Source organism: Lutra lutra, chromosome 12 (genome assembly GCF_902655055.1).
Source record: "Lutra lutra chromosome 12, mLutLut1.2, whole genome shotgun sequence".
Lineage (NCBI taxonomy): Eukaryota > Metazoa > Chordata > Mammalia > Carnivora > Mustelidae > Lutra > Lutra lutra.
In genome coordinates, this window is record NC_062289.1 from 56996735 (window position 1) to 57022379 (window position 25645).

The window sequence follows — 25645 nt, forward strand, 5'->3', positions numbered from 1 at the left end:
AATATATATATATTACATAAACTATTTAAAAAACGTTAAAAAAAAGAAAATGGTAAAAGTTAAAAAAAATTTAGCAGAAGAAGAGAAAAAGAAAAAAAAATTGAAAAAGAAAAAAAAATTAAATTAACTGCAAGGCTAAAAAATCATGGGGAGAAAGCCATGAGTTCCGTGCTTTGCTTTCTTCTCCTCTGGAATTCCGCCGTTCTCCTTGGTAGGTGAACTTGGTCCTGGCTGGTTTTCCCGTAGATCTTCTGGGGGAGGGGCCCGTTGTAGTGATTCTCAAGCGTCTTTGCCCCAGGCGGAGTTGCACCGCCCTTACCCGGGGCCGCGCTGAGTCATCCGCTCGGGTTCGCTTTCGGGAGCTTTTGTTCCCTGAGCGCTTTCCGTAGAGTCCGGAGGACGGGAATAAAGATGGCGGCCTCCCGGTCTCCGGCCCGGAGGAGCCGAGAGCCCGGGGCCCCACTCCTCAGTGCGCCCTCAGAGAACAGCGCCAAATGACTCCCGTCACCCTGGCCTCCGGCCGCGCTCCGAGCTGACCGAGCCTGCGACCGGTTCAAGGCAACCCTGAGCTGAGAGTCACTCCTCGGCTCTGTCTCTGCAGCCGGCTTCCCCGTTGTAGTACCGGTAAGCTCTGCGACATTGAGACACCCCCGATCCTTCTGCGACCCTGCGGGACCTGAGGCCGCGCTTACCCCGCCTGGGCTTCACCCCAGTTAAGCCTCTGGAGCGATGTCCCTCAGCGGAACAGACTTTTAAAAGTCCTGATTTTGCTCCGTTGCTCCGCCGGGAGCCGGCCCCTCCCCCCGTGGTCTATCTTCCCGTCGCTTTGGATTCACTTCTCCGCCAGTCCTACCTTGCAGAAAGTGGTTGATTTTCTGTTTCTGGAATTGCTGTTCTTCTTCTCTTCAATCTCCCGTTGGATTTGTAGGTGTTTGCAATCTTTAGATAAGCTATTTAGCTGATCTCCCGCTACCCGAAGTAGTCTCAGCCTGCTACTTCTCCGCCATCTTGACTCCTCCCCCCTGTCTCTTTCTTTTTAAACTAACATTTGTTTGATAATTTTATGTTCTAAAGGCATACACGTGCAAATTTATTTAGTGATTGAAGCAACTCCATGAGAAAGTGCCCCATGAAGCTGCTCCATGCTCTTCTCAGCGGTGTGTCTTCAAGATTGACAGTGGTCCTTTTGTGGCCCTCATAGATAACAGGAGCCTGCTCTGCCCTCCTCAGTGGTTGGATCCCAGGCTTCATGGTAATACAGTTCTCCATGAATTAACTATGGGTCTTTGTGTGCCAGGTCATTACCCTCTTCCTCACCCTAATGTAGGGTAATTCTATTTAATGTCACAAATTATTTCCTTGTACTATCTCATTATTTCAGCAGCCAACTTTTTAAAAATATTTGTTTGTTTGTTTGTTTAAAGTAGTCTCCATGCCTGGTGTCGAGCCCAGTGTGGGCTCGAACTTATGATCCTGAGATAAAGAGTCAGCTACTCAACTGACTGAGCCACCTAGGCTCCCAGTTTCTTGTCAATTTTTAAAAATTCTGATAAATAAAATCTTAAAAATTCTGGTAAAATTCATATAAGATAAAATTTACCATCTTAACCATTTTTAAGCATATGGCTCAGTGGTATCAAGACACTCACATTGTTGTAACCATCTCTACTACCTCTTTCCAGAACTCTTTTTCTCTTGTAAAACTGAAACTCTATACTCTTTAAACAAAAACTTCTCATTCCCCCATCCCCACTGAAACCTGAGTTTCAGATATCCATCATAGTGATTTGACATTTATATATTTACAATATTTTTTAAAAATGCTCACGATGACGAGTATAGTCACTGTATGTCTCCATACAACATTATTACAATTTATTGACTATATTCCCCATGCTGCACTTTTCATCCCCAAGTCTTACAACTGGAATTTCATACCTCTTAATCCCCTTCACCTATTTCATACATGGCTCTACTCCCCTCCCCTCTGGAAACCACCAGTTTGTTCTCTGTATTTATGAGTCTGATTTTTTGTTAGTTGTTCATTTGTTTTGTTTTTTAGATTCCACATATAAGTGAAATCATATGGCATTTGTCTTTCTCTGACTTATTTCACTTAGCATAATACCCTCTAGGTCCATTCATGTTGTTGAAAAGTCAAGAGTTTATTCTTTTTAACTCTGAGTAATACTCCATATTTGTGTGTCTGTGTGTGTTTATCACATTCTTTATCCATTCATCTATCAGTGGACACAGGTTTCTTCCATATCTTGGCTGTTATAAATACCGCTGCAATAAATATAGGGGTGCACATATCTTTTCAAATTAGTGTTTTAATTTTCTTCAGGTAAATACACAGAAGTGGAATTACTGGATTGAATTGTATTCTTATTTGTAAATTTTTGAAGAACCTTCATACTCTTTTTCTGTAGTGGCTGCACTGTACTGCACTGTACATTCTCACCAACAGTACACAGGGGTTCCCTTTTCTCCACATTTTTGCCAACCCTTGTTATTTCTTGTCTTTTTTATACTAACCATTCTGACTGGTGTGAGGTGATATCTTATTGTAGTTTTGATTTACATTTCCCTAACAATCATGTTGAGCATCTGTTTATATGTCTTTGACTACTTTGTATATCTTCTTTGGAAAAGTATCTGTTTAGATCCTCTGCCCATTTTTATTTAGACTTTTTTTTTTTGATGTTGAGTTTTATGAATTTTTTATATATTTTGGATATTAACCCCTTGTGTTACCACATCCCAGCAGACTCTAAGCCAGAGGTGTATGATGGTCTGGCGAGATTGAAGAAATTACTCAGAGACGGGGATTAAAACATAGATTTATTGGGGGAACTTATATAGAGGATGTCTAGAAACAGCCAACTGGACAAAGCATCCACTTCTGGAATCTACGTGCTGTAAGCTTTTATAGTATAGCTATTAGCCTGCAACTATCTGTAGCCCTACCCTTCCTTGCACAGCCAGCATTCGAAGGAGATCAAGTCCTACCATTCAGACATTCTTTGTTATAAGGGTATTGCTCTGGGTTGACACCCCTGGAGCCCCTAACCTTGAACACTGAACAATATATTCTACCCATTCTGTTTGATGGGAATATAGAAGGAGGACAAGATCTCAAGATAGTGATTAATAGGGACATTTGGGTCATGCTTGCATAAATCACCCTTCCAGTATGCACCATACACTTCTTACCAGATGTACCATTTGTAAATATGTTTCCCCATTCAATAAGTTTCCTATTTGTTGTGTTGTTTCCTTCCTTCCTCCACTGTCCAGAGTTTTTTAGCCTGATGGATTGCCAGTTGTTTATTTTTGTTTTTGTTGCCCTTGCCTGAGGAACCACATCCCCAAAAATACTACTTAGACTGATGTCCAAGAGGATACTGCCTATGTTTTCTTTTAGGAGTTTTATGGTATCAGGTCTTACATTTATGTCTTTAATCCATTTTGAATTTATTTTTGTATCTTGGTATAGGAAGGGGGTTCACTTTTGGGGGGAAGTTTACGATTTTTTTAATTTATTTGAGATAGAGAGTGAGAGACAGCACGAGCAGCAGAGGCAGAGGGAGAAGCAGGCTGCCCCTGAGCAGGGAGCCTGATGTGGGACTCGATCTCAGGATGCCAGGATCATGACCTGAGCTGAAGGCAGGCACTTACCCAACTGAGCCACCCAAGTGTCCCAGAGTGGTTCACTTTTATTCTTTTGCATGTACCTGTCCAGTTTTCTCAACACCATTTAATGAAGAGACTGCCTTTTCCCCACTGTATATTAACTCCTTTGTTATAGATTAATTGACTGTATAAGTGTGGGCTTATTTCTGGGTTCTCTAGTCTGTTCCATTGATCCATGTGCCTTGTGGCAGTATTACACTGTTTTAATTACTGTAGCTTTTTTTTTTTTAATAAATCTTTTTTTTTTTTTTTAATTTTACTTATTTATTTGACAGAGATCACAAGCAGGCAGAGAGGCAGGCAGAGAGAGAGGAGGAAGCAGGCTCACTGCTGAGCAGAGAGCCCGATGCGGGGCTCGAACCCAGGACCCTGAGATCATGACCTGAGCCGAAGGCAGCGGCTTAACCCACTGAGCCACCCAGGCGCCCCATGTAGCTTTGTAATATAGTTTAAAATTTGTGATTATGATACCTACAACTTATCTTTCTCAAGATTGCTTTGTCTCTTCAGATTCTTTTGTAGTTCCATAAAAATTTTAAGATTATTTGTTTTAGTTTTGTGAAAAAATACTATTATTATTTTGATAGGGATTGCATTGAGTTTGTAGATTGCTTGGGGAGTATGGACATTTTAACAATATTAATTCTTCCAATCCATGAGCATGGTGTATATTTCTATTTACTTGAGTTGTCTTCAAATTCTCTCACCAGTGTCTTAGAGTTTTCAAAGTACAGGTATTTCACTTGCTTTGTTAAATTTATTTCTAGGTCTTTTATTCTTTTTGGGACATTATAAATAGGATCATTTTCTTAATTTCTCTTTCTGCTAATTCATTATTAGTATATAGAAGCACTACAGGGCACCTTAGTGGCTTGGTTAAGCATCTGTCTTCAGTTCAGTTCATGATCACAGGGTTCTGGGATTGAACTCAACATTAGACTCCCAGTTCAGCATGGAGTGTGCTTCTCCCTCTCCCTTGACCTGTCTCTCCCCACTTGTGTGCACGTTCTCTCTCTCTGAAATAAATAAATAAAATCTTTAAAAAAAAAAAAAAAGAAACTCCACAGATTTCAGTGTATTAATTTTGTATCTTGCAGTTTTATTGAATTCATGGATTGATTCTAATAGTTTTTGGTGGCATTTTTAGGGTTTTCTATATAGTATCATGTCATCTGCAAATACTGATGGTTTCACTTCTTCCTTACATATTTGGAAGCCTCACATCTTTTTCTTATCTGATTGTTGTCACTAGGACTTCTAGAACTGTATTGGATAAAAACGTGAGAGTAGACATCTTTGTTCCTTATCTTAGAGGAAAAGTTTTCAGTCTTTCACCATGGAGTATTGTGTTAGCTGTGACTTTGTCACATATGGCCTTTATTATGTTGAGATATGTATAATATATACATATCTCAATCACTTTATTAAGTGATTGAATTATTAATCACTCTATTAAGAGGCTTTATTATGAATGGATACTGAATTTTGTTATATTTTTTTTCTGCATCTTTTGAGATGATCATATGGTTAATATCCTTTCTTTTGTGATTTATTTGCAGATATTGAGCCATTCTTGCATCCCTGGAATAGTGATATTGAATGATTCTTTTAATGTATTGTTGAATTCAGTTTGCTAATTGGGGATTTCTGTAGCTGTGTTCATCAGAGATATTGGCTTGAACTATATATTTTGGCTAATACAAGTAACTTCATACTTTATGAGTGTGTGAAAATTACATTTTCATGGGGATTCCTGCATAGCCACAAAGTCATTATGAATTATAGAGAATAAAATAAAAGGGCCACCAATGAATGCAGATTATTCTCTCAAACCCCTCTCTGTCACACTTAACTTCATTTCTCCACTGATTTTAAACCTAAATTTTATTTTGTGATTTGTAACATCAAAGACTGATTTTTATTAACAACAGATATTATTCTTTCTGCAGAAAATCTATTCCTCGCTGCCGAAGAATTAACAGAATGCTCTCCAACGAGTCCCTACATTCTCCTGCATTTAGCCGCTCCAACTCACAAGCCTCCATAGACAGCACCTCCATGGAGGAGTTTTTGCGGGAAATAGAAAGCATTAAAGAGAATAGCATGGGAGGACAGGAAGAGCAGATACCAGCTGAAGTCAAGCCTGTGGATGGTAAGGTGCAGGACCTTTTGTCCCATGTGTTTACTGTCTTTCTTTGTGTGCTCTCTCTTATTCTGTTTGCAGGTAGACATCATTCCAATAGTAGTTTAACAAATGAAATCTGTAGAATTTGTCATATCAGCTCCCAGCTCTCACTGATTTATATCTACTGGACTGGCTCATGGTGGCTTCTGTACACGGTGACATGATCTAAGGAGGGCTGTCAAAATCCAAATTGATTCCTTACATATCTATTTAGGGATGCTGTGCCTATCACTGATTTGATTCATCATCATTTAGCAGACTGAGTATTCTAATTTTGATGGCTTTTACATTTGTATACTTGACTATTAATTCCAAAAAAGAAAGAGGCGGGGGAATTCCCTACAATTTTGGAGGAAAAAAAATTGATTTTGAGGCATTTACTAGCGTTAATATATTTTTTTTAAAGATTTTTATTTATTTATTTGACAGACAGAGATCACAAGTAGGCAGAGAGGCAGGCAGAGAGAGAGAGGAGGAAGCAGGCTCCCTGCTGAGCAGAGAGCCCGATGTGGGGCTCGATCCCAGGACTCTGGGATCATGACCTGAGCCGAAGGCAGAGGCTTCAACCCACTGAGCCACCCAGGCGCCCCATAGTGTTAATATATTTAGGGAACAGATTACTTTGTATTTCTCAAAATAAAAACCCTGTCAAATATACTAATTTGCAGTGAAACAGAAAATTGAGAACTGGAAAAAAAAAACTAATTTATGTATTCTTTTTAAAAAGAGCTAAATTACTTTCCTTGAATTAAAATAGGTCATTTCCAGTTGCTGCCTATCAACAGGTAAATACATAAGACATCCAAGAAAGACTGAAGGTAGTTTGGTAGTAAGTATCTACCTAACAATGTTTTCATTAGCCAGTGATTAACCTGGCTAGGCTAGACAACTACCAAGATGGAATTGAAACTTTAAAAATGTTTTCGGTCTTGGGGCACCTGAGTGGCTCAGTGGGTTAATTAAGCCTCTGCCTTCAGCTCAGGTCATGATCGAGTCCCACATCAGGCTGTCTGCTTGGCGGGGAGCCTGCTTCCCCTCTCTCTTTGCCTGTCTCTATGCCTACTTGTGATCTCTCTCTCTGTCAAATAAATAAAAATCTTTAAAAATAAAAAAAAAAAAAGTTTTCACTCTTCATTCCTTCTTCTATAAGTCTATCCTTCTTAGGTCTGAAAAATAATAATTTAGGTACACCACAAAACATTAGAACTAAAAAGTTCTTCCACACATTGAATGAGAATCCATTCAAGAGAACCATCTCCATTAGTGAAGTGTATTCTTATCCCTTTAACTTATTCCCTTACTTTTTTTGCCTTTTCAGATCCAGAAAGATAGAAAGATATGTGAAGGAAAATATCTGTCATTCTTCATCCCCTTTTCTTACTTGCTAGCTAGCTATATTAAAAAACGTGAGTTTATACTGGTAACCTTCTATTCTAATTCACCACAATCAGGTTTGTTGTTGCATCTTTTTTTCCCCTGTATTTATAATTGTCTCCTCTAATAATGAGAGACCTGGCTTTTATTATTGTTTGCCTAAGCCTAGAGTACACAAAATATTTTCAGATTTGCTAACTTAAACTTCTACAAAAAGCATAGCTACTAACTACAGTTTAATATCCATTTTTTATAAGATTTTATTTATTTATTTGACAGAGATCACAAGTAGGCAGAGAGTCAGGCAGAGAGAGAGGCGGGGAAGCAGGCTCCCCACTGAGCAGGGAGCCTGATGCGGGGCTCTATCCCAGGACCCTGGGATTATGACCTGAGCCGAAGGCAGCGGCTTTAACCCAGTGAGCCACCCACGTGCCCCTAGAGTTTAATATTTATTTACAGATTTTTTTCTTTTGAACTATTTGCACAGAACTTAAGTGTACATCTCAGTGAGGTTTGACAAATGCTAACTTTGTAACCTCACAGTAATCAAGAGAGAGGACATTTTAGTGAGTTGAGAAAACATCATCATGCTTTTTCCCAATCTTGACACTCCCATGACTTGCTGTATCTGGCCAAAAGCAACCATGGTTCTGATGTTCTCGTGTCATAGAGTAGCTTTGGGTTTAGCTTCTTTCACTGAACTTAGTGTTTTTGAGATTCATCTGGTATATCAGTAGTTCCTCTCCTTTTATTATTGGGTAGTTTGTATCAGTTTACTAAGGCTGTTGTAATGAAGTAGCCCAAAACCCAGTGACTTAAAATAGTAGAAGTTTATTTTCTCACAGTTGTAAAGACTAGAAGTCAAGGTGTCAGGAATCTCTCCGAAGATGTAGGGCACAATCTGTTTCATGCCTTTCTCTTTAGTTCCTGGTGTTTTCCGCAATTCTTGCTGTTCCTTGACTTGTAGACAACATACAACATTCTCTGCCTCTATAGTACCATAGTCTACTCCGTAAATTTTTGTCTTTCTCCTTCTCTTTTTATGAAGACACCCCTTATGTTGGATTAAGGGTCCACTCTACTCCAATATGACCTCATCTCAGTTTATATCTTAATTACCTCTGCTAAAACCTTGTTTCAAGGTAAGGTTACATTCATAGGTATTGGTGGTTAAGACTTCAGTCTGTCTTCTTGGGGGGCCCAATTCAACCTATAACAGCAGCATTCTATAGTACGAATATGCCGCAATTTGTTTATCCATTTAACTGTTAATGGACTTAAAGGTTGTTTGTAGTTTGGGCTGTTATGTATAACGCTGCTGTGAATAATTTTGTGAAAGTCTGGAGATATGTTTTTATTTCTCTTGGATATATATTTTTTTCATAGAATATGTTTAACTACAGAAGAAACTGCCAACTTTTTCCCAAAGCATTTGTACCGTTTTGTACTCTCTCCACCACTGACAGACAAATCTATTCTTTTACATACTTGCAATATTTGATATTAGACTTGTTAATGTGAATGATTCTAGTGGATGTGTGGAGGTATTTCATAGTGGCTGTAGCTTAACTGTCCATTCATATAAATTGCTTTGTGAAATCTTTTTACTATTTTTATTTTTTGTTATTATTCTTTAAATTTGTTTATTTTAGAAAGAGTGAGTGTGAGTTGGGGGGAGTGGCCGAGGGATGGGGAGAGAGAGAATCTCAAGCAGACTCTCTGCTGAGCACAGAGCCTGACACAGGGCTGGATCTCAGGCTCCTGAGATCATGACCTGAGCCAAAATCAAGAGTTGTACACTTAACAAAGTGAGCCACCCAGGTGCCCCTTGGCTTTTTTTTAAATTTTCTTTTTATTATGGACCTGTGTGAATTTTTTATATATTCTGGATACAACTCTTTTGTCACGTTAATGTACTGCAAATATTTTCTCATGATCTGTGGCTTGTGTATTCATATCCTCAGGGGGTCTTTTAATTGATTATTACTCTCGTTCTCTCATTTTTCAATTGTGTGCAACTGGTATATAGAAATACAGTTGATTTTTGTCTCATATTTCATTACCTTTCTAAATTCATTGTCTAGTATTTGTCTACTATATTTCTTAGGATTTTCTGTATAAACAAAGAAATCACTGTGAATAGAGGCAATTGTGCTTTTTTCATTCTGGTTTTTGTGCTTTTATTTCTTTATCTTGCCTTACTGTGCTGGTAGGGCCTCCAGTACAAGCTGAATAGAAGTGGGCAACAGCTCATAGCCAAACCGTATTTGCTTCTGTGATTTTTGTGTTTAAGTTGCTTGTTTTTATTTCTTAAGATGGAAACCTAGACCATTGACTTTACACTTTTATCTTTTGGAATATGAACAGTTCCTGAAGCACTGCTTTACTCCATCCCATGAATTCTAATATGTTATATTTTCATTATCATTCAGTTTTAAATGTTTTAATGTTTTGAGATTTATAAATGTTTTTGCAGATATATCATTTGTTACTAGTTTCTAAATTAATTGTGTTATGATTAGGTAACAGTTTGTAAGCTTCAACTTTTGCCATTTATTTAGACTTATTTTTTGGCTTAGCATATGGTCTGTCTTGGCCAAAGTTCCATGTACAATTAAGAAGAACATGTTCGGGGACGCCTGGGTGGCTCAGTTGGTTAAGCAGCTGCCTTCGGCTCAGGTCATGATCCCAGCGTCCTGGGATCGAGTCCCACATCGAGCTCCTTGCTCGTCAGGGAACCTGCTTCTCCCTCTGCCTCTGCCTGCCATTCTGTCTGCCTGTGCTCGCTCTCTCTCCCTCTCTCTCTCTGACAAATAAATAAATAAAATCTTTAAAAAAAAAAAAGAACATGTTCTATCATTGTTGCATAGTGTGGTGGTCTGTAAATGCCCACTAGGTTTAGGTGGTTGGTACATTTGATCAAATCTATTATACTGTTACTAATTTTTGCCTAATTTTTCTGTCAGTTATTGAGAGAAGGTTGTTAACATCTCCAACTTGGATTGTGTGTCTATTTTTCCCTCTGATTCTGTCATTTTTTTGCCTCATGTTTTAAAACTGTTACTAGGTAGCATATACATTTATGATTACTATTCCTGTTTGTTAAATTGGCCCATTTGAACTCACCCTCCCTAATATATTTTAATACTTCTTGTCTTAAAGTCCCCTTTGTCTAACAATTCTTCTCCTTCTTCTTCTTCTTCTTCTTCATTTTATTTATTTGAGGGGGAGAGCAACAGTGGAGGGGGTGCTGAGCTGGGAACCCGACACAGAGCTGGATCCCAGAACCCCAGTGTCATGACCTGAGTTGAAGGCAGATGCTTAACCCACTGAACCACCTAGGTGACCCTCACTCTGGCTTTCTTAAGGTCACTGTGTGTGTGTGTGTGTGTGTGTGGTATATCATTTTCCATCCTTTTACTCTGTCTTTGTCTCTTTTTCATGTTTTTTTAATAGTTTCTTTATATGCATCTTAACTATACTGCTTTTTTTTTTAAGTTACTGCTCAGGTATTATAATATTTACTTCTAATTTACCATAATCTACTTGGAGTAAATATTGTACTTCTTCGTATAAAATGAGAGGATTTTACAGCAGTATAATTTCATTTCCCTTCCTGTACAGTACTTTATACTGTTGTCAAATATATAACATCTACACATGTTGTATCACATCAATGTAACATTATTTATATGGACTTATATATTTTTTATTGTGAAATAATTTAAAACTTATAAAAAATTACAAATATAATTTAAATAACTTTTTAAAATTTGGAACAATTTGATCATTTGTCAGTAACTTGCCAACCCTTGTTATTCCCAGTTACCTTAGGTCTTTACATATTTATATATGTGTTGTGTGTGTGTGTGTGTGTGTGTGTGTGTGATATCATATATATATTATATATTTTAGTTTTATGTGATATATATTTGTATACACAGACATTTTTTCTAGTTATTCTATCAGTTACTGAAAGGAATTTATTAAAATCTTCATCTCTGATGGCTTGGCCTGTGGATTTGTCTCTCTGTGTATGTAGCCATCCTCTATATAATGACAATATAAATATTAAAATCAAGAAATTATTTTTGATACATTGTTGTTATCCAGTCCTTGTACTGCACTTAAATGTTCTATATTATCTTTTACAATAAAAGAATCTAGTTCAGAATCGCTTGTTGCACTTTATCGTCATGTTTCTTTTGTTTCTTTACAGAATAGAATAGTTTCTTAGTTTTTCTTTGATTTTATAACCTTGATGCTTTTGAAGATTATAGGCTATTTTGTGTAATGTTCCTTTGCTGGGATTTGTCTCAATGTTTCTTTCTTTTTTTTTTTTTTAAGATTTTATTTATTTATTTGACAGACAGAGATCATAAGTAGGCAGAGAGGCAGGCAGAGATAGAGAGAGGAGGAAGCAGGCTCGCCACTGAGCAGAGAGCCCGGTGCGGGGCTCGATCCCAGGACCCTGAGATCATGACCTGAGCTGAAGGCAGAGGCTTTAATCCACTGAGCCACCCACGCGCCCTGTCTCAATGTTTCTTGATGATTCAGATTCAGATTCTGCATCTTTGGCAGGTTATGATGCTGTGTTCTTCTCATTGCACCCTATCACATGGTTTTGATTTTCCCATTAATGATGGTGTCCACTTGGATCACTTCAGGTGGTGATATACAAGATTTCTCCATGTAAAAGTACTCCTTTCATTTTTGTGGTCAATACATATTTTAGTGGGAGGTTCTTTGAAACTCTGTAAATATTCCATTCTGTATCAAGTTATCAAATTATTTCTTTATATCAGAACAGGCTCCTGGTTTATTTAGTGGGTTGTTAGTGAGTTATCTTTCATTATCATTTATTTTGATGTTGAAAGTGTTCCATATTTGACCTGGGAAACAGCTAGGGAATATATATGAATATGTGTGCCTATATATAGGTGTACATATGCATTTATCTGTGCATACTCACACATGTACACTTATGTACTTGTACAACAGTGTATACTTGTATATACAATATAATATATATGTACATACATAAACATTTACATCTATATTTCTAAAACTAAAGATGTTAAAATATACATGAGTTCATATTTATACCTTCAGTTCTAATCTAATACTGCTAGGTTAATTCTACTCTTCCCTTTCCATATTTGTGACTCCTTTCTTTTTTGGGAGGGGGAGGGGAGCTGGAGTTACAGAGTTTATTGGGTAGATAAGTATAGTACACTTGATTCAAGAGTGACAGTGGGCCACTGCCAGAATAAGGGTGGCAATGGCCCCAGAAGCTCTCGTCACATCTTTTAAACCTGTTTTGTGTACATGTAAAATTTGGCTTTGATTGATATTTTTTTTTCTGTTTTTGCTGTTTATTTATACATTTATTAATTTATATTCAAGTGCACTCATGGATATTTTTTATCTAATGGATTATAATTCTTTATGATTACTATGTATTTTGATGTCCAAATGTCTCATCTTTGACCAGCAGCAATCTTATAAGCTAGATTTCATGTTATTTTGATATGACTCTTCCTTCTTTAAGCAGTTCTTTACTTTTTGTCACAATAAGAGTTTCAAAGCTCATCTCATACTTTCCCTGACAGCTCTGGAATCAATCTTTTCCCTGAGGAGTCCTGAATTTTTTTAGTAACAACTGGAATTTAAAAATAAAAATCCAGGCTTTCTGTGTACCCAACTGCTAATGGTCTATTCTTGCTTCTATCTGTGCTGTCAAATATAATAGCCATTAACACAACACATCACTATTTTAATATAAATATATCTTAATTACAATTAATGCAATTAAAAGTCAGTTTTTAATCATACTTGCCACATTTCAAGTGTTGGTATCCAAATGTGGCTAGTGACATAATGGGCAGTATGTACATAGAACATTTCCATCATCACAGGAAATTTTTTTAAATTTTTATTTCTTGAAATATATTAACATATATTATTTGTTTCAGGGGTACAGGTCTGTGATTTATTAGTCTTACACAATTCACAGTGCTCATTATACCACATACCCTCTGCAGTGTCTATCACCCAGCCACTCCATCCCTCCCACCCCCCTCCATTCCAGCAGTCTTCAGTTTCTTTCCTGAGATTTTAGAGTCTCTTACGGTTTGTCTCCCTCTCTGGTTTCATCTTGTTTCATTATTTCCTCTCTTCCCCTACGGTCCTCTGACTTGTTTCTCAAATTCTAGCTATCAGCGAGATCATATGATAATTGTCTTTCTATAATTGACTTATTCGTTAGCATAATACCCTCTAGTTCCATCCATGTCGTTGCAAATGGTAAGATTTCATTTTTTTAATGGCTGCACGATATTCCATTGTTTACGTATGCCACATCTTGATCCATTCATCTTTATCCATCCATTTATCCTAGATGTCTATGATGGACATCTAGGCTCTTTCCATAGTTTGGCTATTGTGGGCATTGCTGCTGTAAACATTGGGGTGTAGGTCCCTTTCCAGATCACTACATTTATATCTTTGTGGTAAATACCCAGTAGTGCAATTGCTGAGTCATAGGTTTTGAGGAACCTCCATACTGTTTTCCAGAGGGGCTGCACCAGGTTGCATTCCCACCAACAGTGTAGGGAGGGCTCCCCTTTCTCTGCATCCTCACCAACATCTGTCATTTCCTGACTTGTTAATTTAAGCCATTCTCACTGGTGTGAGGCGGTAACTCATTGTGTTTTTTTTTTTTTTAATTTTTTAAAATCATTTTTTAAATTTATTTTCAGCATAACAGTATTCATTTTTTTTGTACCACACCCAGTGCTCCATGCAGCCAGTGCCCTAATACCCACCACCTGGTTCCCCCAACCTCCCACCCCCCCCGCCCCTTCCAAACCCTCAGATTGTTTTTCAGAGTCCATAGTCTCTCATGGTTCACCTCCCCTTCCAATTTCCCCCAACTCCCTTCTCCTAACTCCCCATGTCCTCCATGCTATTTGTTATGCTCCACAAATAAGTGAAACCATATGATAATTGATTGTCTCTGCTTGACTTATTTCACTCAGCATAATCTCCTCCAGTCCCGTCCATGTTGCTACAAAAGTTGAGTATTCATCCTTTCTGATGGAGGCATAATACTCCATAGTGTATATGGACCACATCTTCATCAAAATCAAAAGCTTCTGCACAGCAAAGGAAACGGTCAAGAAAACAAAGAGGCAACCCACGGAATGGGAGAAGATATTTGCAAATGACAGTACAAAAGATTGATATCCAGGATCTATAAAGAACTCCTCAAACTCAACACACACAAAACAAATAATCATATCAAAAATGGGCAGAAGATATGAACAGACACTTCTCCAATGAAGACATACAAATGGCTACCAGACACATGAAAAAATGTTCATCATCACTAGCCATCAGGGAGATTCAAATTAAAACCACATTGAGATATCACCTTACACCAGTTAGAATGGCCAAAATTAGCAAGACAGGAAACAACATGTGTTGGAGGGGATGTGGAGAAAGGGGAACCCTCTTCCACCGTTGGTGGGAATGCAAGTTGGTGCAGCCTCTTTGGAGAACAGTGTGGAGATTCCTCAAGAAATTAAAAATAAAACTTCCTTATGACCCTGCAATTGCACTACTGGGTATTTACCTCAAAGATACAGATGTAGTGAAAAGAAGGGCCATCTGTACCCCAATGTTTATAGCAGCAATGGCCACGGTTGCCAAACTGTGGAAAGAACCAAGATGCCCTTCAACGGACGAATGGATAAGGAAGATGTGGTCCATATCCACTATGGAGTATTATGCCTCCATCATTGTGGTTTTGATTTATATTTCCCTGATGCCAAGTGATGTTGAGCACTTTTTCATGTGTCTGTTGCCATTTGGATATCTTCTTTGGAGAGATGTCTGTTCATGTCTTTTGCCCATTTCTTGATTGTACTATTTGTTCTTTGGGTGTTGAGTTTGATAAGTTCTTTATAGATCTTGGATACTAGCCCTTTATCTGATAAATCATTTACATATATCTTCTCCCATTCTGTCGGTTGTCTTTTGGTTTTGTTGACTATTTCTTTTGCTGTGCATAAGTTTTTTATCTTGAAGAAGTCCCAGTAGTTCATTTTTGCCCTTGCTTCCCTTGTCTTTGATAATATGTCTAGGAAAAAGTTGCTGTGGCTGAGGTCGAAGAGTTATTTGCCTGTGTTCTCCTCAAGGATTTTGATGGATTCCTGTTTCACATTTATGAAAGACAAAATGTCTTTCATCCATTTTGAGTCTATTTTTGTGTATGATATAAGGAAATTGTCCAGCTTCATATTTCTTCATGTGGCTGTCCAATTTTCCCAACACCATTTGTTAAAGAGACTGTCTTTTTTCCATTGGACATTGTTTCCTGCTTTGTTGAAGATTAGTTGACCATAAAGTTAAGGGTCCATTTCTGGGCTCTTTATTCTGTTCTGTGTGTTTCTGTGCCAGTACCATACCATCTTGATGATTACAGCTTTTGTAATAGAGCTTAAAGTCTGGCATTGTGGTGCCACCAGCTGTGGTTTTTGTTTTTGTTTTTGTTTTTGTTTTCAACATTCCTCTGGCTATTTGGGGTCTTTTCTGGTTCCCTACAAATTTTAGGATTATTTTTGCTTTCTGTGAAAGAAGTTGATGGTAATTTGATAGGGATTGCATTAAATGTGTAGATTGTTCTGGGTAGCATAGACATTTAACAATATTTGTTCTTCCAATCCATTAGCATGGAATGTTTTTCCATATTTTGTGTCTTTCTCAATTTCTTTCATGAGTATTCATTCTATAGTTTTCTGAATACATAGCCTTTGCCTCTTTGGTTAGATTTATTCCTAGGTATCTTATGATTTTGGGTGCAGTTTTAAATGGGATCGACTCCTTCATTTCTCTTTCTGCTGTCTTTTTGTTGGTGTATAGAAATGCAACCGATTTCTGTGCATTGATTTTATATCCTGTTGTGACTCCTTTCTTAGAAGAAAACTGGCTTCCACTATCTTAAACATATATACTTACTTGATCAATCTCTCCATATAGTATCAAGTTCCTCTATTTTTCATGCTTGCCCTGCTCATCCCACTTGGGCTCCAACATCCCAGTCCACCCCGCTTCTCTGCATAAACACCTGCCTTACTGTGTCTAAGTAATATCTTTATGCTTTAAGACTCAATTTCAGGGAAAGAGGAAGTACCTGTATATCTTTTAAAGAAACCAATATCTGCATTTTTAACTTTTCACTATTTCTTTTTTATATATCTGGTATCCCTTTGATATCTTTTCCGTTTAGCCTGAAGCGCTTCCTTTAGTATATACTACAGAGCAAGTTGGCAGCAATAAACTTCTTAGTTTTTATTCATGTGATAATAACTATTTTACCTTTGTTCTTAAAGAGTATTTTTACTAGACATGAAATTTTCAGTTAACAGGTTTTTATTTTCATTTTGGATATTCTAAATGTCATCTGTGTTCTGACCTCTACTGTTTCTAATAAGGAGTCTGCGCATGCAGATTGTTGTTCCCCTGATGTAATCTGTTGTCTTTGACTGCTTTCAAATTTTCTCTCTCTTTGATTTTCAGCAGGTTGTCCTTAAGGTGCTTAAGTGCAGTTTCTTTTGTATGTGACCTACTTGGTGTTAGTTAAGCTAGGTGGTTTTTCAACAAAGTTCGGAAACTTTTGGACATTATTTCTTGAAATAATTTTTTTTTTAAAGATTTTATTTATTTATTTGACAGACAGATATCACAAGTAGGCAGAGAGGCAGGCAGAGAGAGAGGAGGAAGCAGGTACCCCGCTGAGCAGAGAGCCCGATGTGGGGCTCGATCCCAGGACCCTGGGATCATGACCTGAGCTGAAGGCAGAGGCTTTAACCCACTGAGCCACCCAGGCACCCCTCTTGAAATAATTTTTTCTGTAACCCTGGCTTTCTTCTCTGAAAGTCAAACTTAACATTCCCAATAAGTAACTTGGACTCTGTTTTAAATATTTTAAAATACTTTTCTATGTCTTTCAGATTGGATAATTTATATTATTGTAATCTTCAAGTTTACCAACCCTTTCTTTTATAGTCTTTAATATACTGTTAAGCCCTTCCAGCAAGATTTTTACTTAATATATTTTAATTTTAGTTCTATAATTTATGTGTTAGTTCTTTTAGTTTCTTTTTTATATTTTTCATTTCTTTGCTGAAATTCTCTGTTCACTCATGAGAATCTTTCCCTTAAAGTCCTTGTCCAGCATATGAGTCGTCAGAGATACTTTCTAATGATGATCTTTTCTCATGCCAAATTAGTCCATTTTTTTGGGACTCTTTGATAATTTAATATTATAACATTATGGTATGTTTTAGAGACTGTATCCCACTATCTTTCTCTAAAGGGAGTTAATTTCAGTTCTGCAGTTCACTTGGTTATACACCATCTTTTCTGCTCTATGCAGCCTGGCTCATTTATTTTAGCCTTTGGGCTGCTATTTTTCAGTAGGATGCCTGGAGTTTCACATACACCTTTTTAGCTTAATGTTTAGTCAAGGATTTGATGAGAGTTTATGCACAGATTTTGGAGCTCTCTCTGGTGAGGCTCCCTCCTAACAGGAATATGCCCCTCACTTTCCAGATATCCTAATGATCCTGTACTCCATCCTGTGACTCTTGAAATTAGTAAGACTATGGTTTTCTGTTTGTGTCCTACTTACTCTGTATAGTGTAGTGATTGGAAAATGACCTCAGTTGAAAAGTTGTGTAGATGTAAATAAATCTCACAGTACATTTTGTGTCAAAATTTAATTATTTTTCAGTTCCTGCTTGTACTTGATGCTTCTACATTCCCTTAAATAGTTATTTTATGTACTTAGTTCAGTGTTCATAATTGTTTTACACAGAACTGTTATGTCTATACATGCTACTCTACCTTTACTGAAAGATTTTATTCCTTTTTTTGATATCTTTCTCTAACAAAGCTACAGATCTGGTGGATTTTCATTACAGAATGATATGTATGATAACTACACTCATTTCCAAAAGTTGATGTTTTTCATTCATTTTCTGACTTAGAATAATTCTATATTTCGACTGAGAATTAATTCACAAATATTTGTACCTAATCTGTGTAGGCATTGTATGTTGGTGTCAGAGTTATAAACAAAGACAGAAATGTTTCCTGCTCTGATGGAGTTTATAATCTCGGAGGAAAGAAAATAACTGATGAAATGATATAATTAGATGTATGTTGGGGAAAAAAATATTTGAAGGATAAACACAAACAGCAGGATTCGGATGGGTAAAAGTAGGACCTCACCTTGACTGAAGGGTTCAGGAAAAAAAAAAAAAAGACTTCATTGAGGAAGAAATGAATAAACTGAGATCCGAAAGATTCAATGACCAGTAATTAGGGGACCAAATAGAAGGATTGACATGTCCAAAGGCATTGTAACAAAATGTAGCATGGAACTTCTGAGGAACCAAATGTAAGCCAGCACTGCTAGAGAGGGGAGAATGAAGAGAGCATGGTACAAACTTGGAAAGGAAAGTCAGTGGCTTTGGGTCTTGTGGGCCATGTAAGGGTTTTATGCTTAACCCCAAGAGCAAGGAAGAACTGTGGCATTATTTTAGAAAAGGGCTTATATTTGTATTTGGAAAGGTCTAATTTTTTTTTAATTTTTTAAAAAAGATTTTATTTATTTATTTGACAGAGCAAGAGAGATCACAAGTAGGCAGAGAGGCAGGCAGAGGGGGAGGAGGAAGCAGTCTCCCTGCTGAGCAGAGAACCTGATGGAGCGCTCCATCCCAGGATCCTGAGATCATGACCTGAGCCAAAGGCAGAGGTTTAACCCACTAAGCCACCCAGGTACCCAGGTGTAATTTAGTTATAGTATGGAGAATGGATTAGAAGGGGAGTCCAGAATGGGAGAAACAGAAGGGAGGCTCTGCAGTAGTTCAGGTGAGACACGATAGTAGCTTGGACCAGGGTCAGAGCAGAAGAGATAAATAAAGTGGAAAATTTTTGAGAAATAATGAGGAATTAATATCAAAAAGTCTTGGTGATATATTGGTTTTGATATGTAAAGGATGGAGATGTCAGTAATGTTTCCTAAGTTTCTTTGCCAAACTGGATAGTTGAATGGTGGGTTTCATTTACTGAAATGTAGAATACTGAAAAAGGCCTAGAGTTGGGAATGAAGGTCTGTGTTCAGGTTTGAACACGTTGAGTTTGATATATGATTGATGGAGTCAAGTAGATAGTTGGATGAGTAGGTAGTTGGATATATGGAGCTGAAATTCAAAGGAGTGTTCTATGTGGAAGTTATGTATTTGGCAACTGGAGTGATGAACACAGGGTATCAGTTTCCATAATTTAGCAATGCTACAGGAATAACACTTATCTCTACTCTGAGATATTTCTTTCCTATGGAGAATATATATTCTACAGATTTCTGTAGTCTGAGTGAAAGGATTTAGACTCCTCACCCCTAGTATATGTTAACACCTATTACTCCTTCCTTCTACTCTTTGATTACTGTTTACCGAGGTGGAGGGAGGAAAAATTCCAGATTTTAAAACTTTAATATTAAGTGTTTTTGTAATTTTTTTCTTAAAAATGAAAATCTTATCTGTGGCTTAAGTAAAGGAAGATTTCAAAGTCAGAGCTCACTAATTTAAAAGGTTTATTATTTTAGATTAAGGCTAGTTAGCTTATGTTTACCTTTGCATTTTCTGTTAAAGGGATAGCTTATAAAGGAAATGAGTAATAGAAACAAGATAGCAAAGAAAAGATTTCCTAGCTAAGAAATTGAACCTGTAAAGTACATTTAGGAGGCTTTGTTCATACACCAGTGACGAAATAATGTAAGCAGAGTCCCAAGAGTCTTAGATTGATGACTTGACAGGCTATTTATAAATCAGTCTAATCTGCACTTTAAATAAACCTCATTCAGGTAATGCCTGTTTAGTATATTTCCAGGAATGTTTTTGTAGTGAATTTTCCGTTACATGATGTTGTTATTCTGAATTTTTAAAATTATTTCTGCATATCTAATTTACAAAAGCATTTAACCCTCGTTATGATGAATTTCAGGTTTTTTAGTTTCCTTCTGAAAAAAAGGAAAGATTACCTAATGTTCAGACTTTTGGAGAAAAGCAAGAGAATGAATATCTATTGAATTCATCCTCTGTTCCAAAGTCTTTGCCATCTCTCATGAATAAATTGATAAAACAATCCTTAGAGTCACCTGATACATATTATTATTACCTTAATTTTGCTAACAGGACAGAAACCTAGAGATATCTAAAAATCTTCCAAAGCCATTCACCTAGTAAATGGTTGCATTGGGATTTAAAGCAGAATTTGAGTGATTAAAAAACCCTTTCCTGTACCACTAAGCCACTCTTTTTCCATTACAGTTAGTTTAAATATTCATATTTTATCATTGTTTGAGATTGGAAGTCCAAATATGGCTTATATTTAACACTCTGGTAAAGAAAATTACCTTACTAAATGACCAATTAACCTTACTCTCCTAGAAAATACTCAAAAAATTGACTTATTTAAAAAATATTGTATGGGGCGCTGCGTAGCTCAGTCAGTTAAGCATCTGACTCTTGATTTTGGCTCAGGTAGTGAACTCAAGGTCATGGCATCAAGCCCTGTGTCAGGCTCTGAGTGCGAGTGGAGCCTGCTTCTCTCTCTCTCTCTCCTCCATCTGCCCCTCCTCCCACTTTGCACACACGTGCATTGCTGTTTCTCAAATAAATAAATGCTTTAAAAATATACAGATTTTTAATTCATTCCTATAGCCCTTTCCCAGAATTACTCTGGAAAAAAGGATGGTTTCTTTTTTTTAAATTGAGATATAACTGACATAAGACATACTAGTTTCAGGTATACAACATAATGATATGGTATTTGTATACATTGCAAAGTGATCACCACAACAAGTCTAGTTTACATCTATCACCATAGTTAGATTTTTTTCTTGTGATGACACTGTTTAAGATCTACTCTCTTAGCAACATTCTAATATTACAATATAGTATTATTAATTATTATTATCACCATGCCATACAGTACATCCCCATGACTTATTTTATAACAGGAAGCTTATACCTTTGCTCCCTTCACCTATTTCACCTACCTCCTACCTCCTACCTCTGACAACTACCAGTTGGTTCTCTGTATCTATGAGCTTGTGAGGTTTTTGTTTGTTTTTTGTTTGTTTGTTTTTGTTTTCTTTTAAGATTTCACATAGAAGTGAGATCATACAGTATTTGTCTTTGTCTGATTTATTTCACTTAACATGCCCTCAGGGTCCAAGATGGCCTTTATATAGTGTTTATTGACACTTCCTAATACACTGATATTAACAGGCCTGTAGATACACATGTTGTCTAATCAAATGCAGACTGTTCTAACCTTTTCTTGGTAATGTTATTTTTCAGAAGGAGAACTTGAAGCCGAGTGGTTGCAAGACGTGGGTTTATCAACCCTGATCTCAGGTAATGAAGAGGAGGATGGCAAAGCCTTGCTCTCTACACTGACTCGAACCCAAGCAGCTGCTGTGAAAAAGAGATATAATACTTACACTCAAACCATGAGAAAAAAGAACAAGCAGTCTGTTCGGGATGTCAGAGACATCTTTGGAGTCAGCGAATCTCCTGTAAGTAATGAACACAGCTCAGAATTTTGGCTTGATTAGGGGTGAAAGGGAGAACATGAAGAAGATCTTAGAAAAAGTTGGTCATCCTGTCTCTTTTAGAGAAAACTAAAGCAGACAGCAGATTGCAAAATTTTACAAATTTGAAACTTAAGTGGTCATTCCTTATCCCCCCTATAGCAGTCTCCCTCAACACTAAATTTATTCCCTTCTTTGTTGAGTTGAGAATAACTTATTTGGTAATGGAACAGATCTTTGTGCCTAGGATTCACAGAGACTTTACTTAATGAATCTAGCACTGGGTGGAAATTCTGTGAACAGACAAAGGACTCCCAGGGAAGTGGGTCCAAAGTATTCTAAGCAAGCAAAGTATTTCTAAGCAGTAAAAAGTGAAAGATACAGCATTAATTAAGTGGGCAAGAGAATGATTCAGAAACATAAGGAAAGCATCACATGTTTTCTGAGAAAGGGCTGGTTGAAATTCCAACTCACCCTTAGCAATTCTGTGGCTACAATCTTATTTCTGAGGCTCTTAGTCATGTTCTCCTATTGCTCTATTTTACTACTTAGCTCTACTCATTTATTCCTTCCTTCACTGCATCATTGAAATCAATAATTGCGTCAGTGATGCAGCCAGTATTACTGGATACATTCAGTGTGCAAGATCCTATATCCTACATTAGGTTCTATGCAGATAGAATTCTTGGCATTTTGGGGATATATAGAAAAAAAAAAGAAACTTGATATTCTGCTATAGTACAGATAGTTGCCTGGGACAAGTTAGTTAATCACTCTGATCTGTTTCTTACTATTTAATTTGTTATCAATAAGACATAAATTAAAACTTAAAGAATATTGGGTAGCAGGCTTGCTTGAAGGCAGCCTCCAAATTGAGTTACTTTAGGTTATCTAAAAGTCATATCTTCTCTTAGATACATGATTCAACCTGGGTTGTTGTCAGAATAGCTCATATTTCCAAGTTGGTCTTTGTGTTTTTGCTGATAATGCCCTAGAATAGCACTGTCCTTTAGAGCTTTCTAGTGATGGAAATGATTTCTGTGCTTTCCAAAAAGACAGCTAGTGTGTGTCCCAATATGTAGCTAGTGTGAATAAGGAACTGAAATTTTAATTTTATTTAATCTTAATTGATTTAAATCTAAATTGCCACATATGGCTTAGAGCTAATGTATTGAGCAGTCCAGTTCTAGAACTTTTCACAGTACAAAATGATATACCTGAGGCAGCGCACTTTTAGTTCTGTGCTGTTTCAGTTTTCATCCTAGTTGAAACCTGTATCTTTGTGGAAGGCAAGATTTCTATATCTGTATTTGAGTAAAAGTAACACCTACAACTTGAAGTAAGGGCTTTAGCTATGGGAGTCTTGGCCAAGATACTTATCAAAGAAAAGGTTTACCCTGCTGGTGTAAATTCCCTGGGTCATTTTACGTTTATCCCCCAGATCGTTTCAAGAGATTCCTAAGAACTTGGTCTGTATGCTTCCTTTCCCATTTCTGTTTCTAGTTACTTCAGACTAAGATTTTTTCCTCTAACCTAGCAAATTGCAAAATAGGAGAGTATTTGCAGCTTCTCTGAATCCTGCAGATACTCAAGAAGATGCATACAGTGCTTCTTTATGTTTTCTAAAGCTTTGGACTTCTTGTCACATAGAAACAGTGTTCTTCCCTCTTTTACTTAGACCCTCAAGGAAAATATAAAGTGGGCACTTACTCACTGGGGCTTTAAGTGTAAAAATAAATGAAGGGTGTCTTACTTTTCCATAATATGCAGGTTTAGGAAACTGGGTTTAACTCTAGCAAAGGCAGAGAGATGGCCACACTTATGGTGGGCAAGGGGAATGGCCCTGGGCACTCTCTCTCCTCCACATCTTCCTCTTCTCCCTTCTACTCTTTTTGCTGAGGCCCTATTCCAGAGTGAACAGAGAATGGGTGTGCGGCAGGGAGAGTGGTTGTAGGTGAAGGGAGTAGAGGTCTTGCTCTATACCGAGAAGGGTAGCATCTGGAAGTCAGTGAAAGCCTGGCATTGTATATGCAAGTTCAGAATTCAGATTGTTCTTCAACAAAAATGTAAAAACCCATATAAAGCTAGCCTTTAAGAAAATATGGTAGGGCTTTCTAGGGAAGATGGCAAAAGAGTAGGGGACCCTCGTTTCATCTGGTCCCAGGAATTCAGCCAGATACCTATCAAATCATTCTGAAACCCTCTGAATTCAACCTGAGATATAAGAAGAGAATTGCTGAAATCCTACAAATAGAAAAGCGAACATTTTTTGCAAGGTAGGAGGTGCAGAGACATGAATCTGAGGGGATATATCATAAGATAAACCATGGTGGGATAGGAGCGTCTATAAGCCAGCTACTGGAAACTGATAAAGCTGCAGAGTTCAAAATCAGAACTTTTAGAAGTCTTCTCCAGTGAGGAACATCCCTGCCTGGAAAGTGCTCATGTGGTAAAGCAGGGCAGAATCTTAGGTTGGACAGTGTGGTCTCCAGATCCCCAGGGTCACAGACAGAGTGGGGGTGCCTGAGTGTGGCAGAGTTCCCAAACTATGTTCCCAAACTATGGAGCCAGGAAGCCAGCTATATTCAGTGAGTCTGGAATGGGCTCTCAGCTAGGTGTTGCCACAAACCAGGAACCACGGCACAGTCCTGCAACTGCTCTCTAAGCAGAGGCCCAATAAGTGATAACCACTCCAACATGCTGCTTCTCCTCCCACTCTGTACTCTGCCCCCCCCCCCCCCCCCCCCCCGCCCAAGAGAAACAGCAGGGGTTGTCGCAGGATCAGGCAACCACTCCCCAAGTAGGGGCCCAGTGAACCAGGGGACCATGATGAGACTCCCCTCCCAGGAGGATTTGTGTGGGTGTGCATCGCAGGAGTCTGCAGAGTTTAGCACACACAGAGGAAGCACACACAGAAGAAGAAACTGCTTTTCCCTGAGAGTGCACTGAAGAGTGGGGACACTGGTTGTTCAGCAGATCAGGACACTGCCATTTTTACTTTTTTGTTCATCCTCTAAAGCGGTGTGAAAAGCCTTCAGGGAACAAAAGCCACAGAGAGCAACCTGAAATAGCTTACACTGAGGCCGACTGCCTGGCAAGGGTGGTACAATTCCGCCCAGGCAAAGACACTTGAGAATCCATGCAACAGATTCTCAGAATCTCAGAATCCTCTCTCAGAAGTCCAACAGGAGCATTGGGCAAATACCAAGTTTATGGATCACACAGAACTAAAAAACTCCTGCGATAAGGGAAAATAGTATATAGAATTTATATAGTATATAGAATTTCTCATGAATCTTTTCTATTTCATTTTAAAATTTTGGTTTTTTTTTTTTCCTTTTTACCTAGTTTCTTATTTCATCAACTCTTTGTTTTTAAGGGTTTTTTCTTAATTTTGATTTTTACATTTACATTTTATAAATATATTCTTCATTTTGGGCTTCATTTTACTGTATTCAGTTTTATTTTCTTATATGTAGAAGTTTTTCTTTCTTACAATTTTGGGATTTAGTGTCTTCTAACAAATAGACCAAAATACACCCAGGATCAAGTGGATTACTCTTTTCTGTCCATCTGTAAGATTATATTCTCTGCCCCCCTTTTCCTCTTCTTGTTTGCTTGCTGACCTCTTCAGATTTGTCTAGTGTATATTTTACTGGGATCGTGGTTGATATTTTTTATTTTGCTTTCTTGTTCATCTATTTTTCTCTGGACAAAACAAC

At 37.6% G+C, this 25645-nt stretch overlaps 1 protein-coding gene across 8 annotated transcripts in view; it reads left to right on the plus strand.

The window, feature by feature from the left end:
• ARHGAP28 (Rho GTPase activating protein 28) overlaps positions 1 to 25645 on the plus strand; it is a 249382-nt gene that overhangs the window by 142232 nt on the left and 81505 nt on the right. For 7 of the 8 annotated variants that reach the window (XM_047697642.1, XM_047697643.1, XM_047697646.1 and 4 more), the window contains 2 exons: positions 5646 to 5848; positions 21691 to 21908. In XM_047697642.1, the coding sequence (XP_047553598.1) occupies positions 5680 to 5848; positions 21691 to 21908 (387 nt within the window). In that variant the 5' untranslated portion in view covers positions 5646 to 5679. Of the gene's footprint in view, positions 1 to 1176; positions 1253 to 5645; positions 5849 to 21690; positions 21909 to 25645 lie in introns of those variants that run through there. The other variant, XM_047697644.1, reaches the window with a different exon arrangement.